At 38.9% G+C, this 25013-nt stretch overlaps 1 protein-coding gene across 1 annotated transcript; it reads right to left on the reverse strand.

Moving 5' to 3' along the window:
• Nucleotides 1-761: 761 nt before the first annotated feature.
• On the reverse strand, nt 762-23546 carry DGCR2 (DiGeorge syndrome critical region gene 2; the record flags this gene model as incomplete). Its single annotated transcript, XM_010165070.2, has 9 exons — nt 762-1241; nt 2026-2262; nt 2970-3122; nt 7121-7324; nt 8517-8693; nt 11222-11298; nt 12294-12504; nt 14343-14468; nt 23424-23546. Coding segments are annotated over 9 exons (1550 nt in total), but the record flags the coding sequence as incomplete, so codon positions are not given.
• Nucleotides 23547-25013: the final 1467 nt, after the last annotated feature.

The following is a 25013-nucleotide window of genomic DNA, read 5'->3' on the forward strand; positions in this document are numbered from 1 at the left end:
ACAGTCTTTTATCCAGGCCAGTTTTGTGCAACTGTTCACTGTAAAGGAGTTAAACTACAAAGAAAAATACCTCAGTCTTCCTTATGGGATTATAACAAACAGGTGCTTCATACAGTGAAGTCAGACTGCATCAGAGTTAACTGCTCCCCATCTCTTCCCTACAGTACTACCTAACACACAGGAGGATTCTACTGAAGGGACACAAGCATTATACAAACCCAGTTTTCTTTATGGGCCAGAAGTTTACCCAACAACGTGAGATTTTGCAGCTACCAACAACAAATAATTGTAACTGCAAATCCTAGTTTTCTTAGTACTCACTTGTGACCTATTGTGTAGATATTCATCCTCCAGTCCCTATGGTGTTCTGAAACAGCAAGGTAGATCAAAACACCAAGTGTTTTATACAGTGTAACTCTTACTTTGTGGCATGTGTTTTAGCTCCTCAGTGTTCCTGCTCTGTAAAACAGGCCCCCAGCCCCCTGTCCTGTCCCAGTTCTGTCTTCTCTGCCTTTTCTAAGTGTAGCACTGAAGCAAGAGAGAAAGCAATTGACTGAACAGTGACTGCCCCCACCCTCCTTTTCCATCATCTGTTCCCTGGGTCCAGCAGTATCCAGCCAAATCCAAGCAGCTTTTTTCTGATGTAGATTTTGTTTCCTCTCAGGTTAAGGAAAAAAAAAAACAAAAACAAACAAAAAACCAAAAACCAAACCTACCTATATTTTTCACCTCCTTAGAAGTCAAAGGAATTCTCTGCACTCTTTTCCATAGCCAATGGAAAGAAAGAGCAGTTATACAATCCATATTTACAGAACAAACCGATTAGTGAATGAATAACGACAGCCAGAAAACGAGAGGCACGATCCTAATCTAGAACATAAAAGTAGTGTTCAAAAAACAAAGTGAAGATTCCTTCTGGAGTTCAAACCTCGGATTAGTGTTTGTCTGTGCAAACAGTTGCTAGAACTATTTCTGACCGGCAGTCGGCTTTTGACTCCTTTATACGATGGTATTGAGAGAACAGTGGCTGTGACGGCTGCCTGTAAGAGTTTCTGCCGGTGTGTTTTCATTTAGCGGTGTGTCAGGAGGAACAAGAAAGGTGCTGCTGTCAGCAGAGTCTTCCAGCTCCACTGGAGAAGGACCAACTGAGGGAGGAAGTGATCCCTCTGTAAGCTGTGGGGATACATCACAGTTTCCTAGTGATGGAGGACTGCTTTGCACAGTCTGAGAAAGAACTCCATCTGCAAAGGACAAAAACCAAGCAGAATCAGAACATGAAGTATATAATTTCACATTCCCAAATAGATTTACTCTCTGTATTTTTGGAAGCTCTGAGTTTTTCCTGGTTTTCCATTAATGCACAAAGAGATGGTACTGCAAAAGAGGAAAATTATGTCGCAAAAATAAAGCTTTGATATATAAATAAGATACTGGCACTAATCAGGCTCACTTATCTTGTGAGATACGCTGCTATAAAATCCCAAGTTAGAATAATTTCTACAGTATGTGAATATCGCAGCTGCAAAACTGAAGAGCACTGGGTGAATCATTAGAAAGTGGTATTTTTGGTCAATTTTTGGGGGTGTGGGTGGGGGAGGTGGAGAGGAGAGAAGATGCTGGATATATTTTATTTAAAATGTCTTGTACTTTATATTTGTTCTACTTTTTAATACCAATCTCTACAGACCTATCTCCAAAAGAACAGAAAAGGGACCAGCATAGTGGAAACTAGGTAACCAGGTAACCTATCCAAGGTAAGGCTTGAAAATAGGTAAGGTCTAAGAGTTCAATTGCTTGCAGCATGGATTCCACTTGTAATTTAGATGATCCAAAGGACCTTTGAGAAAAAACAGGTTTAATGATTCATTTTAACAAAAGATTTTTCCCTTGCAGAAATAGGAGATTTTATTGTGAAGTATCTTCTCCCATCACAATCACTAAAACACATGATTATATTTTAAAAAAAAATATACTCTTTAGCCAAAATGAAAAAGATGAAGAAAATATAAGTTATTGCCTGCATACCTGGAGTAGAACAAAGGATACTGTCTGGATTCACAGAAGCCTCATAAGGAGGAGGTGGGTCATCTGGATGTTGAATATCTGGATACTTGTAAGCAGTATAGGGTGGAGGTGGATCATGGAAATGAAATGCCCCACCTTCCCCATCATCTGAAAGATGCAGTGGAGTAAGGCCAGTTCCAAAACCATCAGGACCGTAATCAAAGCCAGGCATCCTGCGGCCCAAGTTAAAATGGTGCACTATTTAAAGAGAGAAAAAAAGAAAAAGTAAGCGACTTTATCTCATGCTTTCTTCTTCAATTTAAGGCAGATCTCAACACCTTTTTCCTCTTTTCACACCCAAGGAACTTGTGTCTCCTGAAGACCTAAAAAATTCTACATAACCTGTACAAGTCAACTCACTGCAGTTACACCTGCTCCCAGCCTGCTTGTTTTGCATAACATCCAAATTTGAATCTAACCTCTTCAAACTAAGGAGGTCATTCACACAGAGAAGATATTTCAGATTTTGACCACATACAAACAAAAAATATTTTTCCATTATCGGCTAGAAGAAATTTTAAAAGTAAAATTTGAAGAACCTTTTTAATTTTAAAAGTAAAGTTTGAAGAACCTACCAAAGCACACACACAGGCAGAATCAAGCAAAATCATGAGATTTCTCACCTTTACATACATCAATCTGTCAATAATAAGCACGAGGCACAAGATAGGTGTTGATATAGAAGTTTTTTCTTTGAGTGGGGAGTGGTTCAGAGAACCAAAACTTGTACAAATCATGACCAGTCCAGGCAGCCAGCACAGAGCTACATTTGGGTACAGCACTGACTAGATCTATAACCAGACTTCCACTGATGTTTTCCACAGACTTGTGTTTCTTCTGCTCTTTTTATTCTGAAGCACATACACTACTCAGATCAAGACTTGTTACAGACACAGGCTACTTACAATTTGCTCCAATCAAAGATTCTATGCGCTCTCTCCGCCTCTGGCGTAGCCGGTGGACCATGAAAAGCAGCAGAGAGAGGATGAGGAAGGAGGAAATACAGCTAACAATCAGCCGCATCCCACCGGCCATCGAGTCAAACAAACTGTTGCCATCTGTTACATAAAACATGTAAAAGGAGCTTGTTACTTTTGTTCAAGACTAATTTTTCTTGATGTTCTTCTGTCAGTAATGGAGAGATAAATGCAGACTGGAGATTCATTAGCCTGGTTTAACGCTTCTCTATATTTCAAAAGTGTAAGAAAATTATGAATCATCAGGTGATTTATCTATTTATTGTAAGAAGATCTAAAAGTTTCTAAAAATATTTTAATCAGCAAAAGGGACAAAATGTTGAAGGCTTCAGGTCTCTGAAAACAGGAAAAGGAAAGGTTAATGGCATTTGCACATCCTCTTGTCTCCCTGGCATGGCTGATGATGTTCTACTAAATGGGACAGTAGGCCTGGAAGCTATAGGAAAGGCCTGAGAACTGGTATACCTACATACTATTTCTACATGACTTCTGGACATCTTAACTTTTCCATTTCCAACAACAAAATCTCTAAGCATTGTTATTATCACTAAGATGTGGTCATCTGAATTCCGTATGTCATTGGTATTTTGGTTAGTACCATTAAGTGACAGGAACGAAAAATACCTTAAAAAGGTGAATCAACATGATAATCATCTTTCAGGAACTGAAGAGATTAAGGTAAATAGGAATTAAATCTTTTACTAGAAGCACACAGAATCACATAGAAAGCAAGCAGAACATGAAACAGACCCAGGAGCTTAGGACTTTAAGAGCTCTATACCATTGCTAACTAGATCCACACTTGGAAGGCTGTTGGGAGCAAATTATCACTGTTGTACCAGCACCAGACACGAGAGGTATTAATTTTTCACAATTCAACTAATCACACTTGGTTATGCTTAAGTAGCATGCACACATACAGATACTCTGTACAAAGAAAAACAACCTAAAAATGACTGTGCTGTGCTCTTTACACCAATTTTCCATTAAAGAGCTCTGAATGAGAAACTCGCCCAGGTCAGGTGTGGATCCCAGACAGATGAAGGGGCTGCACAACCTGGTCACCTACTGCTACAGGACACAAGCACTACCAGCTACAAACTCCTCTCCCCAGCCACTGCACTTCCGAGAGCAACCAGCCAGATCCTGGCCATCTCTCCTTCCCCACACCCACCACAGCTCTCTCGATACTTCTCCTTTCACTAACAGCAGCTAAATCTGTAACAAACATTCTTTACAAAGGAAAGCTAAAAGCCTCACAAAAATTGTAGAGTACTGACTTGCTACAAATGCTAGTAACAGAAAAATCCAATTAATTTATACATCGTTAAAGAACGTGGCTAACAGGTTGGTATTTACTGCATAATGCATTCTTGGCAACAAGAAATTCATTTAATAGTGCACTATACATAGAGCTCGAACATTACACCCTCTCAAATCTGGCTGTGCAGTACAAAAGCCTCTGTGCTGTCAAACCTTTTAGCAACTCTTGCTGTCAGAGCTTCAAGCGATGCAGTCATGCACCTACCAACCAACACACCCTCCTGAACACCACAGACCTGCCTTTGTTCCTCCTCCATTTTATGGCAATGTTGAGTTCATGAACATCATAAATCAGTGCTAATAACTGCCTTAAATAAAGTGACTTAAGAAAAATTTACACGCAGGTGAGCATGATGCAATCTTGTAGGCAGAAAGGCTGACTTCCATGTGTTCTCTTTAGGCCAACTACCATTGCCATTTTTGGATCTTCTGGGGCTTCTTGGGCATCTACCACACTGCTCCCAGTCTGTGAGAGCTCCTAAAATTCAACCCATTTGGCTGGATAAACTATTGTCAAGTAAAGATCCAGATTAAAAAAAAGACAAAGACCCAGCTTGTACAGAACAAGATAAATCATCACAGAGATTTCCAAGCCACATAAATACAAATAGATTATTTCAGAAAGGCTGTTTTATACTCATTACAGTAGTAACACCCTGTAACTGCACCAGCTTAGTCACTAGAAAAGCTTCTGCACCATCAGCTCTTTCAAAGTATTTTATTTCTTTTATTACCTTTGCACAAATAAGAGCTGCAGGTCTGTCTAAACAAGAGCCACACAGAAAAAATATTTTCTACCATATTCATGAAGTGGCAATAGACAGACTACCTTGGTTTCAGCATTAGTACATGAAAGATTTTCCTCTGCTATTTATCTTCAACTAAATGAGGACAAGCATCTTTCAAAGAGTATAGCTGTGATTGCTCATCTTACTCCTACCACTGAAAAAATCCCCTACTATCAAGTCCTTGAGTAATATTCGGTATCCACTTGCAATCATTGCTCACCCACTCACACTGTGAGAGCTGATTACCTGCCAACCCAACAGCAGGATTTATTTCCCCTCGGTCTCTCCTTGGGCGATTAATTTACTTACTGTTGATTAGTAAACTGTTTTCTTTCCTTTGCAACAGAGCTTAGGGAAGATATATGTAAGAACTGAACAAAGATAAATACATGCTGATTAAAGAAAGTAACTCATTAATTTTGTCATCTGGAATAGTCATTTATAAAAACCCAGAAGGAAAACTGAAATGCTTCATTTAAAATTTTTAGTGTTTATCACTAGCTGAAGTAACTTCATTACGAAGGAAGTTTGACAACTGCTTGACGATTTTTCTCTCAAAAACTAAGTTACTGAAAAAACTAGAACACTTCAGGCAAGAGTATAATGAAACAGTCTTATTTAGCATCAGTACAGAAAGAAGAGCTTAAGGATCAGAAAGGATGTGGTAAAATACACTCTTCAAATCAGTATTCATGGAATACATAGTTAAGACCCACAGCAATAAGCAAGGATTAAAGAGAACAGCACGATGTTATCCCAGGTCATCTTATCTTGTCTGCTCTATGATGCTTTGCTGACACTATTCCTGAAGATAAAAAAAGTGAAGACAAAGTCTTAACTCTGCTGATAAGAGTGGGAGGAAACTCCTGCTTTTTCCCCACTCTTTCACCAACCAACCTGTAACACCAGCTGTGAACATCTGTTAAGCTTAACCCTCAGAACAAATGTGAATTACAACAAGGAGGAGTCAGTGGCCTTTAATGATTAATTTCTGTAGTGAAGACAAATAAGACTGCAAATTGGAAGCCAGTAAGTACCCGTTTTTTCTAACGGACTGAAAGAGAAGCCTCTGATGGGAAGAGCTGACTTTCTGTGTTTTCCATAGAAGTTCAGAACAACAGTTTCTTAGTGCACTCAGCTCTAAGATCAGGTTATTTTAAAATACTTCAGGAAATAATAGTATGACAGAATGGTTGAGGATGGAAGGGACATCCTGACATCATCTAGTCCAACCCATGCTCAAGCAGCATCAGCTAGAGCAGGTTGCCCAGGACAGAATCCAATCGGGCATTGAATATCCCCACAGATGGAGACTCCACAAGCAATCTGCTCCAGTATTTGACCACCCTCACAGTAAATTCCAAATAAATTTCTTTCCTCAAGTCTCTTTACAGAAAAATAACCCCCTCAAAATCTACATCCCCAAATGGTGACTGACAAACAGTTCAGAGTCAACTAAAGGCCTTACTGATCCAAAATGAGAAGCTGCACTGATATGCCAAATCCAATAAGGAAGGTTGCACGTCCTGATTATTATTGAAACTCTCTATATAAATTTATAAACTTTCTTTCCCACGTGATCCCTGCAGGCAAACTTCCACACACATAAATGCTCATGTGAAAAAGATGCTTAATTAGTGCTCAAGAGAAAAGTCTTTTCATGACAACTAAGCATGACAAAGGAACCAGGCAAGACACACTACTAAAAGTCCACAGCAGTGTCAACCTCCATACAGAAAATAAGCTACTACTGCTCCTATATAAGTAGCATCAAGGATGACAAATTACTTCTAGCCACAGTCAAGTGTTTCATTTCCCCTGATTTGAGATCTTTCCCCACCAGGTGTTTGTATCCAGCAATATCAAGGCACTGAAAGGATGCATCGTTTCAAGCAGTTATACCCAAAAATAAGCAAGTTGAGCACTGAAATAATTTTTCTTGACAAAACTGTAGCAGTCAACTCTCACCTGGGTCTAAACATGTAAATTTGCAGCACTCCTTAGGGTCTTTGCGATACTGCTGACACCCCTGGGGCCGTTCACACAAAGCAGCCACGCACATTTCAGGTTCACCGTTGTGACACGTGCAGCTCAAACAGGGATCATTCCCTTTTGGAGTGAAATAGTAGCCTTCATCAACAATGTTGTCTTTGATATCAACACAAGTCTGGCCTAGAACAGAAATGCACATCAACATTAAAGCATCTGAGAGCCTGCCAGACAGGAGTCCAGTTTGCTCTGTGACATTAAGTCATTTGTAAACACAAGAAGATCACCAGTTATAAGCCACACCTTCACATTAAAGTAACTTTGAAAAGGAATCTCCAAGTAGTAGGGAAAATAATGGATAGTCTGGTGGTACACAGGGATGATTTACTGCTCAAAACTGACAAAGGGAGTTTTAAGTATTTAGTGGAATTGACAGACTCGCAGGCATCCTCTCCAAGAAACAGGAAAGCAAGTGGCCTGAGTTTAAGCTTCACTGTCAATGCCTGCTGCAGCTCCCTCCCTCTCCGCTCATACTTAGGAAAAGCTGGACCAAAAGGTCATCTTCTGATCATCATTTTGACTAAACACAAGTCCTTCAATAGCAGATTCCAAATTTTTATTATATCTCAAGGAAGACAAGGCAATATCCTGTCTTCCTAATTTTCAGTATTTCAGGTGCAAAAGCAGGCAAAGAAGGGCTGAATTTTCCTCCCTTGCCATTCTGCAAGTTTTTTTTCCTGCTTTAAAGAAAAAGCAAACTAGAAAAACTTCAAGAACTGCAATAAAAGTTCAACAACTTCTCTCCTTCTTGCAAAGAAGCATCAACTATATCAGGTATCTTAAATACTACCTGAAAATACTGCAAATACTCCTGTTAGTATAAAGCCTTTTGGAGTAAAGAAATGCAAGATACAGAATGAAAGCCTTTTTTCCCACTTTAAGTCAGTACCTCCACTCACTTCCCCCTTCCCCAACCCCTTACTTCCAATATTTGTCTGGAAACAATTTATTAGAATTTGCTATATTCAAAATAAATCAGAAATAAGTGCTTCCTCATTTTCATGTGAAGTTAAAAATTTAGGAGTGATATTTACTAATAAGACACCTTCTCTCTAAACTTTTTTTTTTCATGTATACTTTATTTTGGGGCTGATATAGCAGCTTAACAATAATTTTTTACTGAAAATCTGTACTGTGGCTGACAACCTCACGTTATAATGCTCTCATTTATTTAAACCAGCAGAAATTTAATTTTTCCCCACCTTACGCCTTTTTTTGGGTAAAAGGTAGAAAGGATAACTAACCAATTTCCCATATTTGTTATAGGCATATTTAAACAGGCAATATAATTAACACTGAACTAAAACCAACTCACTCCTTTTGCAGAGGAACGAAGATTTCTCATAGCAGTTCTCAGCATACCAGCTGTGTAAACCATGGTGCCGCAGGGTAGGAAAATGGAAACACTGCAGCTGGCCACAAAGAACGTTTTCATTTTCAGACATAGCCGAACCAAAGATAGGGTCGGGGGGTAAAAATACTTCTGAAGAGCCTAGAACAAGATGCATTGGTATAAGCAGCCTGTGGGTATGCAAAGCTTTAGAAAGGCCCTGTAATGTCACTCATTTCATGCACGCTGACTCTGCTACAAGGCTACTGTCCTTTACCTTCAGCTTCCATTAGCAACATTCCTCCGGGGGAAGGCAAACAGCAGGGAGGGAAGAGGTGACTCACAGAGAGAAGAGGCTGCTGTTTTCAAAGTACTGGGTAATTTTGTCTTTCTGCACCAGTAGGAGTGATGTTCTGATATCTCTACAAGTCCTGCTTTCCCGAGTCCCACGGGGTTTGCCTGCCAATAGTTACAAACCCCTTCAAACAACACCGAGTTTGGCGACGCTTGCATCTAATGGAGCAAGAACCCATACCAATCTTGTACCTGGCACTCCAAGCACCTACTAGTGCTTCCAAAGATGTGTGTACACTTGTCCTGTGCACTGCAGAGCTGCTCCCCCAAGTCCCATGGCACTCATTCAGAGTGCAGAGCAGTGCTATGCAGAGAACAAGGCTACAACACCACTTTTGCTGCCGCACTGGTGGTACAGACTATTTGGTCCTCCCAACCCACCTCATTGTTAAGAGACTGTATTGTGATGGGTTCCAAACAGTACAAGAGGTGTTGAGGGCATTTTTTAAGTTTTAAAATGTTGTTTCTGACCAGTGTCTCACTTCACTAGTTAAATCTGCTGGCATGCAAAGTTGCAGGACTTAATGGGAGATATGATGCAGTCTTCTCACATGGTGGCCCTTTCAAACACCGTTCAGTATGGTGGCTTTTTGTTTAATTTTTTTAAATGCAACTAGGTTATACTATCATTTTTTGAAGGCTTACCTCCCACATCTCCCAATAATGAATTAAAGTTTCCGAGCTACAGGACCCTAAATCACTTTTCAAACAGATACTGGGAATTCAGAGTGTCTCCGTACAAGCCAGTGAAGCTTAAATAAAGTTTTTCAGAAGCTCCTGAATGCTACTATGTACTACTATGTACACTACTTCATACAGATATCCCTTTATTAAATAGAAAGCTTACAAACAAAAGAATAGATGGTATTGAGAAGGCTTAAATTTATATAATGCTTCAAATTAAATAAAACGATAAAAACAGGTATCATGATTTTTCGGTAATGTATGTCTCTCATTGCAAACGCTCTGTCAGCAGATGGCAGTGCAGCCAGCATTCCAAAGAGCAAAGAATAGGCCTTTTAAAAATGTTTTTTTTTTCTGTTGGTGCTGGTTTTTGTTTGTTTGTTTTCCCCATGAGTTTTACAGGAGAAACCTCCCTATATAAACAGTTTTGTCCAGACCAGAAATGTCTATTATGAGAAAAAGTTTACTTTCCTCCCTTCCTTTTCCCTGCTGTCCAAAGACATCTTCAGGTGCTTTACTTTAAGGAAGTAATGAAAATGTTTCTGCCTCCACAAGAAGAGGCAGCTTCCTCTGCATAGTCAGTCAACTCTGTCCACTTAAATGACAAAATAAATTAGTATTTTTGTGTATGGCAGCACAGTAAACAACTACTGTCATTAGAAAGCTAGGCAGGGTTCTACCACTTCTCATGTGTCAAAGGAATTCTTTTTCAAGACCCAACCATTTAGCAAAATTCTGTTCATAAATATATATCTGTACCTAATGGACATTTTTCCTTCCAGATTCTCCACAACTGAAAATTGTGCATGAGAAGAAAACTATTCAGATTAGTTTTCACATGCTACACTGGAATTCATAGTGCTGCGGCTTAAAAAAAACCCTTTTAAATTTTTCATTACCTAAACCAGTACAGCATTTAGACATTCATTCATTCATTCAATTCTACATATAAGATTTCCTATCATGACTTTAAGATTAACTAATCCTTCAATTCAATTAGTTGAAAATAAAAGGTAAGGAAACATAACTTTGCATTTTCAGCAGAGGGAGCTGCTTGTTTTGCAACTGAAAAAGGCATCACCCGGTGACGCCTATCAGATTAATGTTCAGGTTTTTTATATAAACTGGAATTTATTTCTAGTATTAGGCAAATTTTGTCTTGGTTTAAGTAAACTATCTGAAGTACTTTGAAATTAAAAAAAAAAAATCTAGGTAATTTACAAAACTCAAGATTTTTTTAAACTATATAAAAATCTACCCATTTTTAAAAAGCTAAAACCCCCAAACATCCTACAGTAGTTTGTGCAAATACCAGAATCAGGAATCAGCAGTTCATCTAGACATTCACCACAAAGAACGAGAAACTATAGAGTAGTTTCATTTTTCTCAGTTTAATCAAGGGAAAAGCCCAAATAAACTGAAAAAGACGTTCTTTCCACAAGATGTCAAGGTGAAAAACCATGGAACTTCTTACACTTGAAAATAAGATGTGCACTAAAACTCTTCCGTTTTGATACTGTTAAGCAAAGCTGTACCCCTACACTATGTAAACTCTATCACTGAAATAAGTTACGTTGTTCTTGCAAATGATATTCATGTTTTAAGACAGTTTCCATGGGCCATTTAACTAAGTAATAATTTCAGAGGCCTACCTTTATAAGCTACTTCCCAGTGACCTTCTAGAGAGTGATTTCGATTGGTGATCACATATTGATATCCCACCCAGAACCTACAAAAAAAAAAATTAAGTTAGATTCTAAAGCTACAAGCCAAAAACATACTAACAAATTAAAATAAATTACACAGAACCTTCCAGTGTCTTTATGCTTAAAAGCTAACTTTTAAAACACTCGGATTATTTTTTCCCTAAACATTTCAGCCCACACACTGGCAATGGAGAGAGAGAGAGAGAGAGAGAGAGAGAGAGACTACAGTTGAAGAATAGAGGAAAATACTTGATAGTTTTCTATGTTTACAAATTATAAGTCACCATGTCCTTTATTTCTACTCATAATAAGCACCTTATTCTATTGTTATGGTACCACTTCAGTATCTCTAACTCAAAAACCACATAAAAGCATCCAGAAGTCAAATATTTTATAAACATATACAACTTACATCAGCCTGTTCCAGATCAAACCATTTAACTCCCCAGAGACAGATACACCATTACTGAACCACCGCTGGTGATCTGTCATGGCAGTCCATGAGACTGACAAAAAACCCCACAGGCAAAAAAAAAGGAATCATGTTTGTTGTGAAATAACAGAATGAAATATCTAAAGCCACCAGAACATAGTTCTTGCAACTCAAAATGGCTTTTTACTTCATTCTTATCTCAAACTTGCAGTCTTTGTTAGAGCCACTGGGACTTAATGGAAACAAAAAAATCTGTTGAAAAATTTAAATAATTATTTCTATACGAGGTAGTGCAGCAGTAAGTCATTGTAAAATCCACCTTCCCTGCTGGAGCTCAAGAATGCAAGTACGTTACTGAGACGGCCTGAAGACAGAAAGACTCTGCTGAATTGTAGCCTGTTAACGTTAATTGAAACATAAAATACAGATGGCCACTGCCAGACAGCCAACCAGTTCATACTGTGTTATTAACCTGAAGTTAATTTTACCATTAGATTTTTTAAGCAAAGTGATGTATCAGCATTTGTATCACACACAAACCATTCTCATGTAATATGGGTTCTTTGTCCTTTTCTTCTTACTCACCTATGCTGATCCTTTCTTACAAATGTTTTTTCTTCCAAGTCCCACTCCTGGGCCAGGATAAACCTCAGCTCCTGGTCTGCAGTGAAGGTGGCGAGGGATCCATTCATCCGCTGACATGTCTGCACCGCGTCCCAGTAGTTCTCCCCGTTTAAATACACTCTGTAACAGCTGGCTGTGCCCTCATAGTGGTGCCATCCTGCTGGGCACTTTCCTAGGAAACATGAAGAATAGAAGGGAAACCATCCCCCCCAAATTAGGATCTTCAAGATAATGCATCCTAATCAGTTTATGACAGTGCAATGTGTAATCACTTGGATGTGTACACTCCACCTCATCAGGAGGAGCTGCATGCATTACAGATCACAGAAAACTTACTTTACTACAGCTTTTAATAAAGGAAAAAAAATTAAAGTGCATTTTAAAAGATGCAACTCCTGGTAGTGTTTCATTGTATTGTGACAGCCTTTAAAGTCTTTAATTAAGACTGATGATCTACTGTGGAAGATATTTCCTTGCACATCCAGCAGGAGCAGGGAAGTGATCCTTCCCCTGTACTCTGCGTTAGTAAAAACAGATAAAAAAAATGAAAAAAAAAAAAAAAAAAAAAAAAAAAAAAACAACAGAGGTGGCCAGTTTAATAATTCTGTCTTTCTATAACGTGGTTAGCAATACATCCAAGTTGCTGTGAAGTTTTCAACTTACTTTTAAAACAGTCTCAGCAGTATTCAGATAACCCTGCTCCCACAGTCAATAAAGACAATAGGGGTTCTGGGGCAACTGTTGTTGGCTTTGGAAAAACATCACTGCAAAGTGGATCTTTAGGAAGCAAGAAGGTGACGCTGTGAGCTGCTGTCTCTGCCTTCTCTCAATTAACTCAACTGAGGGAATATGTAACAAAAGCCTCAGGGCATTTCTGAATGAAACAGGCCCAGGGCTTTTGACTGGCACTCTCAGGGGTGATTGGTAACTAATAGAGAAACACAGAGACAGGTGGAAGAAATTCAAAACAGACATTAAATATTATTTTAGCACCTGCATTTGCAGTATTAATTTTGCACAACACCTAAGAAAGGAACTTTAAATTCACAAACTCTTCTATGTTCATGGCATGCATTCAAAGAGTTGCTGCTCTCAAGCCTCTTTATTCCCTTCAGAAACAGTGATCTTTATCACCAAATAACGATATACAAACTTAGATTTTAAGCTCTTTAATTATCTTTCCTTATTCTCCATTTATATTTTATTTATATGGGGTCTTTTAAGATCTACTGTTCACATCACTAAGATGGGACAGAATACAGTATCAATCAGACTGCAGAGCACATTACATATTGCTGTATCAATTCTAATTTGATTGTCCTCTATAAATTTTACTAACACAATTTAGCTACCAGAATCCATGACAAATAAAAATATCTATTTTAATAAGAATTTCTGCCCCTCCCCCCCCCCAAAAAAAAAAATCAACCAAGAGGTGAATTTTTACTTTGCTAATCACTTGTCTTTTTCAGAAGATCACCATAGTCCAAAGCAATTGTTCCCAATTATTGCCACACTGTCTTCCTCCCGTGTCCTCTTCCTAACCTGTCCCATCCCTCCTTCCAAGGCTAATCAGTGCTGTCCCATATTCCTCACATTCCCAAATCACTGCATGATCCCTGGAGCAAAGAGGGAACCAAGATAAGAGGGAGAAGGCAGGGGAGACCTAGATGTTTTGGACCTGGAGAGATTCAGAGGCAGCAGTCACTATGAGCTATGATCAGAAGGAAGGACACTTGGAGGACAGTTCTGACGCTTTAGATAATGCTGGGACTGGGATGCCGACAGTGGCACTAGCAGTGCTGCAGGTGAGAGGGTAGGATGACATTGAAGTGGTATTTTGGAAGATTACTGACTGACTGATGGGAGTAAAAGCACTGTGTGTGAATAAAATTTGGTCAAAATGCTGTGCAAGAAAAAAAATCTATTAATTTATCCTTTAAAAAAATAGCCTAAATTGCTAAACTAATTAGCAGAAAGATGCCCCAGATTTCCCAGTCTGCAACTTACTGCTAAATCGGACAGGCTGTGCCACATTGACAGTGTGAAAGCGGGTTGTCTCTCCTCCTCTTCCTCGGCTGTGCCTGGAGTCCACATTCTCCATCCCATGGTAAGTTCGCTGGTCCCCTGTCAAGCCTTGAGACCAGAAGGAATAGTCAGTACTGGTGAAAGATGCAAGCAAAGGCTGATTTAATTTTATTAAACTTTCTCTGGGTTTGAAGACACCAGTGACAAGTTACACAGTCAGGTAAACAAAGACTGCAGATCCCTACAATAATAGCTTGTCCATTTTACATGCTACGTAACCAAAATACCTACAATTCAAAAGAACCAACAAGCCATTGCACGAGTCTTGCAGAGTAAGCTAAATATCCTGGCAGATTCTCAACAGCCTGCAGTTGTACACAGGACTCGATGCTCATAATTTCAACTGCTGCAGCAAATGCATCAGCCCCAGTGCATTTTATCTGCTTCTGTTTAAAGAACTACCCACTTTCTAGCTGCTTCGTTTTGCAGTTGTGTGCTCAAGGATATAAGGTAACTTTTCCAATACATTTTCCAACACATTCTCTGAAATCTAGGACAAAATTAAAAGCAGAAAGGAAACCTATCTTCAGCCATAAAAACAAGGTTTTTCATTCACTCTCAAGCTTCTAAAGGAAATGTTAGTTCATTATTTCTGTGATAAAAAACACCCACACCCTCATCTCAGTGTCAGGGTTTCTAACAGGTGGATGTGACAACTGGATTCAGTAACTTGGGAAGAACACAGTGCAAGATGGGATTCCAGAAAAGGGGCTGGGGGCTCCACATGCCTACCAGGAGTAAATAAGGAGCCCACAGTTGAGGTGGAGATGCTGCAGGATGGGCCACAGCCAGAAAAACTAGCAAGATCATAAGTAGGAAAGCTGGTGTGGTGGTGGGGAAGAACCCTTGCGAAAGACAGAGATGAGTACTGAGGAAGATTAATCTGGAAACAAGAGATTAGCCTTAAAAAGAGAAAAAATTAAGAACATAAAAATGTAAGCCTTAGAAATATCTAGTATGTTATTAAAGGTAATAGAGTGTAACTAGCACAAAGAGCTATGCAGACATTCACTTCTATATAAAAGATCAGCTTATTGTCCTTTAAAGCTGATTAGCTTTATTTAGCCCAGCTAAACCAAATAAACCAGCCATAGTCCCAAATAAAGTGGAGCTACATGGTCGTCTTCAACAGGCTTAACTACATCTGTTTGAAATATATTCAAAACTATGTCAAGAAGTCCACAGCAATTTCATGATAATTTAAACCCAGAGTGTTTGGGTGTATTACCTGGGAGAAAATACTTCCAGAAGACCCATCACTTGGAACAAAATGTTAGCAGTGACGAGCAAAAGAAAAGGAACACAAGCTGGAGCCCAGGAACAGCAGAATAGCTCTGCATTCATCTGCCTCTAGCAGACTGAGTTTGCTCTGGGTTAATGGGATAAGCTAGGGATATTTAATTATCATGTTATCCCAGAAATTACATGTCTATAGAGATCACCCATTAAGAAATGGTTGTGCATAATACATTCACATGGCCTTACAGGAATAAAGTAGTAATTCTACTCTTCAATATTAAAATACACTATTTATAACATGCAAGAAGTTACTGCCAAGAAATTCAGTTAGTACACATTTCAGGGGACATAAAATGGTAAAATAATATGACAGTGAAGATCAGTGATTATTTTTTATTACTTTAAGGACCAATCTATTTCAGTTTTAGAATTTGACTGTTCTTAATGCTAGTCATTCAGTAGCAGTATTTACACGGTGATATTCAGAGTGATACTGAGACACTAAAAAAGCCAATCTTTAATTACAGTAAGACTTTAAGAATAATGTTAACTAATGCTGAATGCTTTATCAAGGATGAACTGAGCTCAGCACAGGAAGCTCTATTTTCCCATGGCATTAAACAGTAACAACTAAACCCAAAGAACCAGTAAGAACCAAACACACAAAGAATTAGTTCCCTTTCAGAAGTGAGAGCAGATGCAACACCATATGGCTGACCCTCCGTGGCTAAACAGAACACCCACGAGGACTTAACAATTTACATCCCCCAGGAACAAAACCAAAGTTCACAGGTTTTAACACACGAGGTTAAGAAAGGGTTACTTAGGCTAACATCTTAAATTGAAGGAATTTATACTGGATGCTTTGAAAAATAGTGACACAGATGCCAAACAAAGCAAGTTCAATCAGTCCTCACCCAGGAGGAGAAGTGGGACACTCATTCCTTCCTCAGCATCTGCCCGTTGTCAGCAGACTCACCGCTGAAACCAGGCACAACTGGAGAGGCAGAAAGCAGCTACCACAAGTCACTTCTTCAAACCCACCACTGTCAGCTGCTTAATAAATGGGTGCTCTTCAAATATTAAATTGCTTCTATCTGACCTGACTTTTTGGTCTCTGAGAAAAGCAATGATGACAAGTTTTTGCAGGGCAGTAAAGTCACCTGACTGCCATGAAAAGCTGTTGCAGATTCTGGTGGCAAAGGTGTATCTGGAATGGTTGCCTATTGTACTTTTTCAATACTCTGCAGAAAATTTTTCTATGTGCTTTGCTGTTCCTGCTTCCTTTATAAAAATATTTTTAACTTTAAAAATAAATTAATAGTGCCATGGACTAAGCTTTAAGATAACAACCTAAGCCAGAAGATGACAACAGAACCATGTTTGAGTGTTTCAGAAAGGAAAAGCCATAATTTTTATTGCATATGTGCAAACTTAACATTCTGAAAACTATCAAATTTTGGAAGATCAGCTATTTTCCAAAACCTCTAATTTTCAAGATAATACAACTACAAGCAATAACAGCAACAGTAGTATTTTTACTAGCTAAGGCAGATAGTTCTGCTTCCTTTAACTGTGTACAATTATACCAGAAATGTAATTTGCTTGTTAGTTGGTGAGGAAAAGGGGGGAAAAAGGGTTCAAGGAAAAATTCATGGGATTTTTTTTTTTTCCTCCCCTTGAATACGCCACACTGGATGGTTCCTACTACATTTTATATTGGGTAAAGTTTCTCACATCTGAATCAAAACTATTCAATATTTGTTCAGGACAAAAATTAAGAGATTGGAAGGGGAAGAAGTTTTGCTTACATTTCTAACTGTCTTTTAGGTGAACAAGGACTGTCACTGCTGCCTGCAAAGCACAGCCCTGCCAACTGACAGAAAAAGTTTCTGTTGGGAAAACAGGAAAAATGGATGGGGAAAATGCAGTTAGGTTTAAGTGTGAAAGAAACAGGAGACTGCCCACTACTCGTAGAGGCTGGAGAGAATTCAGTTAAGCTGCCCATAGTGTTCTGTATACATCCATGGAGATCACTCTGCAGCATTTATCCACAGTATCTCAGCAAGGCTTTCTTTGCACGTGGAGCCTCATCAGGGGAAGTCAAGTACACAAGCAGAGCAGAAAGCTCCTTTTCCAACACCCTCAGTGACTCCATCAATCAGACCAAGTAAAAGGAAGCAAAAAAGCCAAATAATGCAAATGGAACATGAGCTGAGACCACAGAAAAGTGAGAGCTGGCACCAGCTGAGACAGAACAGGCTAGAACGTACGTGTGGCGAGCAGCACTGCATGGGGGAACAAACATGACGCCAAATGGAAAACTGTGTTTGGAAGAGCCAGAAGAGAAACTGCAATCTGACTGACTGACACACACACACACACACACACACACACACACACCCCCCCCGATGTCTGCTTTGCACAAAAAAAAAAGGGCAGGCAGACAGAATCATAGAATCATAGAATCATAGAATAGATTGGGTTGGAAAAGACCTCCAAGATCATCAAGTCCAACCCCTGATCCAACTCCAATTACTATATCATGGCACTAAGGGCCTGACTGTAATACAGAGAGGTCCTTGTAGGGTCAGGACTCAAAGGGGTGAACACTGGGATTTGGGGAGCTGAACTAGTTTCCAGAATTAATGTGTCACAGGAGACAAGTCGCTCAAGCCAAACCCTTCACAAGGATGGAAATACTACATCAAATTATGTCAAAATTAAACTGTGAAGCAATCAGGTCTTGTCATATCTTATTGGTTCCAAGATTTTAGTTGCTCCTGGTTAAACACAGATTCTCAAAACAACAGACTCTCTGTATTAAAAGCTGTCTTGTCCCCTAAGCTTCAAATTTTCTGTCCAGCATATTACCTACTAAAAGCTTGGAAAGCTTTTAATTCCATCTGGTAATTTGAGAGGTGAGACAGTTTCAGGATTAAATCCAGTTTTGTGCCTAGAGATTTGGAAATATAGTTCAGAAGTCCCTAGAGAGGAGTGATTCTTCTCAGATCAAGCAGCTCCACGTTTTGTGTTATCAATTATATTATGCTAGGAAATAGATGCCAACCAAGAACAGCATCCTGCTGTGCTGAGCACTATTCAAAGTAATAGACTGACAGTAAAAAGCTTATAATTTAAACACCACAAAGTAGGGTAAATCATACAGGAGTTCAGCAAGGACTCAGAAAAGGTGTGGAAATGACCAAAGGTTTTTATTATTATTATCTAGCTTTAAAAAAGGAGATTCACAAAAAAGTGCACAAATGTCAAAAGTGACTTCAACCAAACACAGTATCCTTGGCAAAACAAAACACTAAACTGTTTATGATCACTGCAAAACAGTGTGCTGCTGCAGCTGCTGCTTTATCACTTACTGGCCATACCTTCAGCTGGTTCCACAAGGGAGACTTTGCAGACTCAAAGATCATAGACTGTGCACGTGCTGGGACAAGTGACCTCCAAGTCTGCACGTTTCCTCCTGATAGAGTAGCTGGGGAAGTCCTTAAGAGCAGCATTAAAAGATGATGCTGCTCAAATCAGCATTTACAGTTAGCTTCCTAGCAAGATTGTTTCTGTATGAAACGAGGTTCCCAATCTCAAGATAAAAACATGTAAAATTGTTCTGTTTGCCACGGAACTGCAGGGCAGCTCATACTGCTGCAAACCCAGCCACTGCTTGCAACTGCTGCTCCAGGACCAGCGCCACCAGGACGGCCAGTTGTCCAGGGCTGATTGTGGCCTCAGACTCAGGGGGGGCAAAAAAATCCCTACGAATTCAGCTCACTGAAACTTCCACTGTTCTTGTTTCTGACCAATCAGGTCTAGAAAACAGTACTGAGAAATACTTTAAAGGAAGAATGTGGCAGTAGGCAAGGGTGTGCACTACAGGGCGAGCTGAATTTTTTCAAATTCAGGTGCTAGGAGAAGTCCAAGAACAGCTGACAGCACAGTCTGATCAATTATTCCTAGGAAGAATTCTTTTTTTTTTTTTTTTTCTTAAAAGAAGGAAACAATCATCACCAATATAACTGCAAGACGAAAAAGTGGTATGGATAAGATTTATGAAAATTTAAGATATCCGTTCTCTGTTCATACATAATGGAAACAAACATCAGGCTTGTAGCATAAGAATAAAACAGAGGTAAACAGCCAGATCTATACTAAACCCTGCTCTAGTCTTTACTGCTGAAACTGAGTTTTGACCAGAAGGCCTGCAAAGAAGAGAGGATATCTGGAGAAGCTGATCTGATATTCTGGTAAAAGCAAAGCTGGAAATCCAATGAGCAGTAAAAGACAAACTGCAGAGCCCTTCCTTCTTATAGGCTTAAATACAGAACCTTTTCATAAAGGTGGAAAAGTTCTGTTACTACTTTCATTACTTGTATAGATATGTAAGAGGAAGTGAGAAGAAATAATAAATTCCCATTTGTAAAAGTCCCTGTTTAAGATATTAATGCCTGTTTCTACCATTTTACAGAATACACCACTTTGGGATAAACTATTTTTAGGATCAATTAGTGCTGATATGGAACAGTACACAAATTTCATGAGTCTCCACCACTTAAGCAGAAGAGAGTTGCAGGCAGATGTTACATAAACCCTCCCAGCAATTTTTAGTATGCTCACAAGAGCAAACAGCTAATGGTTTTAGTCTACCAGAGAGACAAATTGAGGGTAATCACTGCTGCAGATTCCACTAACATAGCGTGCCTAGTGGGAAGGGCAGGGGGAACAGCACTTTACACATCACTAGTTTGGGACTGAAAGGAATTCCATGTTTTAAAGGAAAATAGTCATTCTGAAAAGAGACAGTAAGAATAAAACCAGCTATGATGCCTATATTCCGAGAAATATATTGTCTAGTAAAAATAGGCATTTCATATACTTATTCAGATGGTCAATGAATTAATGTCTTACCTAATTGTGTTCTGAAAAAAAATGCCAGAAGAAATTATTCTCACAAAAAAGTCTTTGGGTTTGGGGTTTTTCTCATACTTCAGACAACACGCGATTACCAAACTAATTTATTAATTAATGATTCTCTTATTTTAATAGGAGTTTTGTTACTAACATGAATGAAATCAGGCCTAAAAAAGGTGAACTAAACCAACAGTGCCAAATAACTTACAATGGCTTTGTACCAAACCTTTGAAAATACCAACATGACTAAGCAGTCACACCTTCAGCACCACCACAAATCCCTAATTCACTGCCATTGATCTTTTCCAAGTGGCTCACATTGGAGTGTGCCATTAGTAGCTGAAAGGCTGAAAAACAACAAGCTTCCCAATAACATTCAGAGCCCCTTCTTGCAAGCTTTCTTTTCATGCTTCAGAGAGATTTCATACCTTTTAATTTAAAGATATTTTAATTCTCCAAGTTTCACAAGTCCAGATGGCTTCACTAACTAGTTCTTTTAGTGTTCAGTCTGCCTTTATTGAAATTAAGAACCTTAATTAAAAAGTATTTAAATTTACTTGAATCATCTCACGATTGCTCATCTAAATCCAAAGGTATTTTCTAAATTTAAAGTTGCATCATTTCTTGTTAATTCAGTGGCCAAGAAAGAAAGTTATCACTCCTGAGTATGACTATGTGCTACTATTATTAGTAGCATTAGCTCCAGAACTTAGTCCTTCCCATGAGCGTTCACATATGTATTGCTTTCCCCAGCATAAGAAAATTGTGGTTTTTTTAACTTATTCTGGCCTCAGAGTTACTTTCATTCATGCTATTCCTTTTCATACTCCAGTACACCATTCACATGCACACCAGCAAACCAACCTGTCCTTATTCTTGACAGTTCTGAATAACACCCGCCCTTCAATGCCCATTTCAGGTCACAATGCTATCCCTGCAATTTTTTGTTACAGCTATAATAGAGTTTTTACATCCTACACCAGTAGTTCTTGTTCCTCTGGTTTGCTGGCTACACACCTTGCATTACTGTGCAAATATCTCACTTCTTTCATAAACACCACACCCAGCTTTCTGGCTGTTTTACTGAGCACAGCTTTTCACCAATTACTTATCCAATTACCCTTCTCAACAAGCAGAATACTTTCCTTCTCTATGCTGTCCATCATTTTCCCCTCTAGTATTCTTTATGCACATTCTTCTCCTCTTCCTGCATACAGGCATGTCAATGAATTAAGTCTCTCCCACACGTCTCCACTTCTTAATTTAAAGCTGTTCTCATCATTTCAGGTCAGACAGTCCAGTGAGACCTACATCCCAAACACAAAAGCAGAGCCTATCTACTAAGAAATGTTACTTTCATAAAATCCTCTTCTTAGCCATATACCAAATGGCCTTTGTACTTCCAGTCCTCAAGTCAACATCATCCTATTGCACCCTCAGTGCAACAACTTAAATTGCCAACTAATACACCAAGCACCAAGGGAAGAAAAAAAATACTGTTTTCAACTAATGTGGATGTTCCAATATTGGCACAAGTGAAACCTTCAGTGTTCTTTGAGTAAATCCAAACATTAACATGACTCTGCTCTCCCCTAGCCATTGACTTCCACTAACTTCCAGAATTTTATTAGGTCCCTAGTTTTTCTCATTTGGCCAAATTTAGATAAAAAGAAGACTAACAGCACAATTATAAAAGCATCTTTCTTTAGGACATTCACATCATAAAAAATATCCTTAAACACAATATCAAAGGCACAGCCTAATTTTCAATGTCATAAGAAACTACCAAGAGTTTTTTCCCCCGTGCTGCAAATATATAAGCTCACACAAACCAGCCAAAATTTTTCAAAAGAGAGCATTGAACACATATTAATTATGTTACTATTTTGTAGCATCTCTCTAAAAATAGCTCAAAACTCAGAATCATGACAGGCTGAATGCTGTGATGACAATACCACAAAGTTCATGTGATTCTCCCAAGCAAATGAAGTAGTTTAGTGGCAAAGAACTCCTTAAAACAGTTTTTGTACTTAATTTAGTCACACTATAGAGATAAATGTTTTGAATTATGCCCCAGGTGAATTCACACTCTCAGATTCCTGCTTTGTTGTTCTTAGCAAAAAACATTTCAGGTCCCTTCACTTTTAAGACACACAGAAAAAGAGTTGCACTGGCCTGTTTGTCAAGAACAAATGAAAATGTTCGAAATTGTGATTACATATTCACAATCAAAAATTTTTGTTTGCTTGTTTTTTTTAAAGCCAGCTCAGTATCCAGTAGTTTTAGCAGAGGACCAGTGCTGATGACAGGCTCCTGAAAGCATATGATCACAAAGAGTTTATGAAGAGTAAACTGTTCTGCTTGTTTGGCAGAACAAAGTTCTCCACTTAAGCACAAGAAGCATAATCAGAACAGGGAGCAATAAAACCAGCTCCCCACCTAAGTCCAACAATGTCACCCAGCACAGTTTGAGTGATACACTCATACAGCCAAAAGGGGAATTTTGAATTTAACCACAGGCCTATGTGTCATTTTGGTTTAACTGCAACATGATTTTTTTCTTGTCATGAAAGTCTCTTTTTAGACTACAAACTCTCCTCATCTCCAGGGTACCTACTTAGACTGTAAGAACTGAAGGGCAATTCAGACAAGCAAAAAACTGTTTGTAGCATTAGTTGCATAAAATGAAGAGAAGCCAACTCAAAGTTTGTTAATAACAGGTACAGTTCTACCAAACAATCTCCACTTTCGAATAAAAATAAGCAAGTGATCTTAAAGAGTCTAAGTACTGCTGCAAAACAAGCTGACACTGGGATGAGTAGTCTTCTCAGCTTTATTTACCTGGACAGTCAACTTCATCACTCTCGTCCTCACAGGTGGGCCACCCATCACACTGCCAACTTGAAGGGATGCACTGGATGGTTCCACTCTGACACGCAAACTGCCCTGGAATGCAGCGGAGCTCTAGGAAAGAAGAAGAAAGTTGTGTTTTGTTTGAAGTGTTATTTGTTCTTGCAAACTATACATATATTAATCATCTGTCATGTAACAGATCACTGAAGCGTAACGGACAAAACCTCTGGATAAATCAAGTCTGTTAAAAAACCGCTTTGTTTCAGATCACTTCCATGTTTTAAACTCCATGTTTGTGGTTTTAACAGACAGGAGGGCTGGCTTCCAGTGCTTGGGAAATAATTCTCTCAGACATCTGAAGTAAAAACTTCCTGATGAAGGTACCACATGAGCAGCTATCACCACAGCGTTACCCATTTACTTCTTGTGGGGCGCTGAGGACTACTTGTTCACTTCTCTCAGAACCAAAGTTCAACAGAAATACGCTACAGTAGTTAGGTGCTAGGTTACGCAATGAATTCCGAATCCTATTTCCATTCCAACCACTGCGTGTGCCAGGACCTGCCAGACCTGTGCAAATGTCCAGTCTGATTTAGAGCCATTTCACAGAACTCTTTGTGAAACAATTTCTATATCCATGAACCTGTTTTCACTTTCTAGCTTAAGCTCTTTTGTAGAATTTCTCCATACGAACACATCCTTTAAAAGGAACTGTCAATATCTGCAAACATGTAGCTCCTGCTTCTGTGAGAGAACCACCTCTTGCCATCATTACACTGTCAGACCTAATTAGCATTATAAAAAGAACAAATTTTTTCAAAGCTTTTTTGTATCAATTCCATCTATCAAATGCCAGAACCTAATAATTCAATTTTTATTTTTTTTAAGAAAAAAATGTTTTAAAGACATCCCTAATTTTGAAAGAATCAAGTAGGTAACTGCTTTGCAGGGAGAAATCTCTAAAAGAAAATTCAAAATACAGGTACGTATTCTCTTGTCCACAGTTTACAACCTAAGAAAAGAGCTGTCATTGCAGTTGTTACCTTCTTGGAACACACGTCAACTAAATCAAGGCAGAGGTCACATTTAAGTGTTCAGAAAACATGACCAGGCATAATAAAACCAGTCATCATACACTCTCAATAAAAGCTGCACCCATACACCTAGTAATTGGTATAAAATATTGATAACAGGCTTCTAATTTGATGTTAGACTAAAATCCAGTTCTAGTACTGGTTTCTCTTCAAAGCACAGACCTGCTCTTCTAGAAAAAGTGGGCACATCCTCTTAGCAACCACCTACTCACAGCAAACATTCAGGTCACAAAACAACTAAGAATTCACACAGACCTGCTAGACTACTGCCAGCAACAACAGCCCTTACAGCGAGACAAATGTTTTCCCCCATTTTTAGAGTTTTACTCAGTCCAAACAGCTCACAGTGAAAGAGCACAAGGGAAATGTAAAAACAACCAAATAAACAACTCAATCAATCTACCAGCTTAGGTCACAATTATCCCCCCCTCTCCTCCCAACCCGTGAACAAAAACTGAAGGAATTTATTTAGCCCAAAGAGGGA

The sequence above is a fragment of the Antrostomus carolinensis genome, unplaced genomic scaffold (genome assembly GCF_000700745.2).
Source record: "Antrostomus carolinensis isolate BGI_N321 unplaced genomic scaffold, ASM70074v2 scaffold23933, whole genome shotgun sequence".
Taxonomy (NCBI): domain Eukaryota; kingdom Metazoa; phylum Chordata; class Aves; order Caprimulgiformes; family Caprimulgidae; genus Antrostomus; species Antrostomus carolinensis.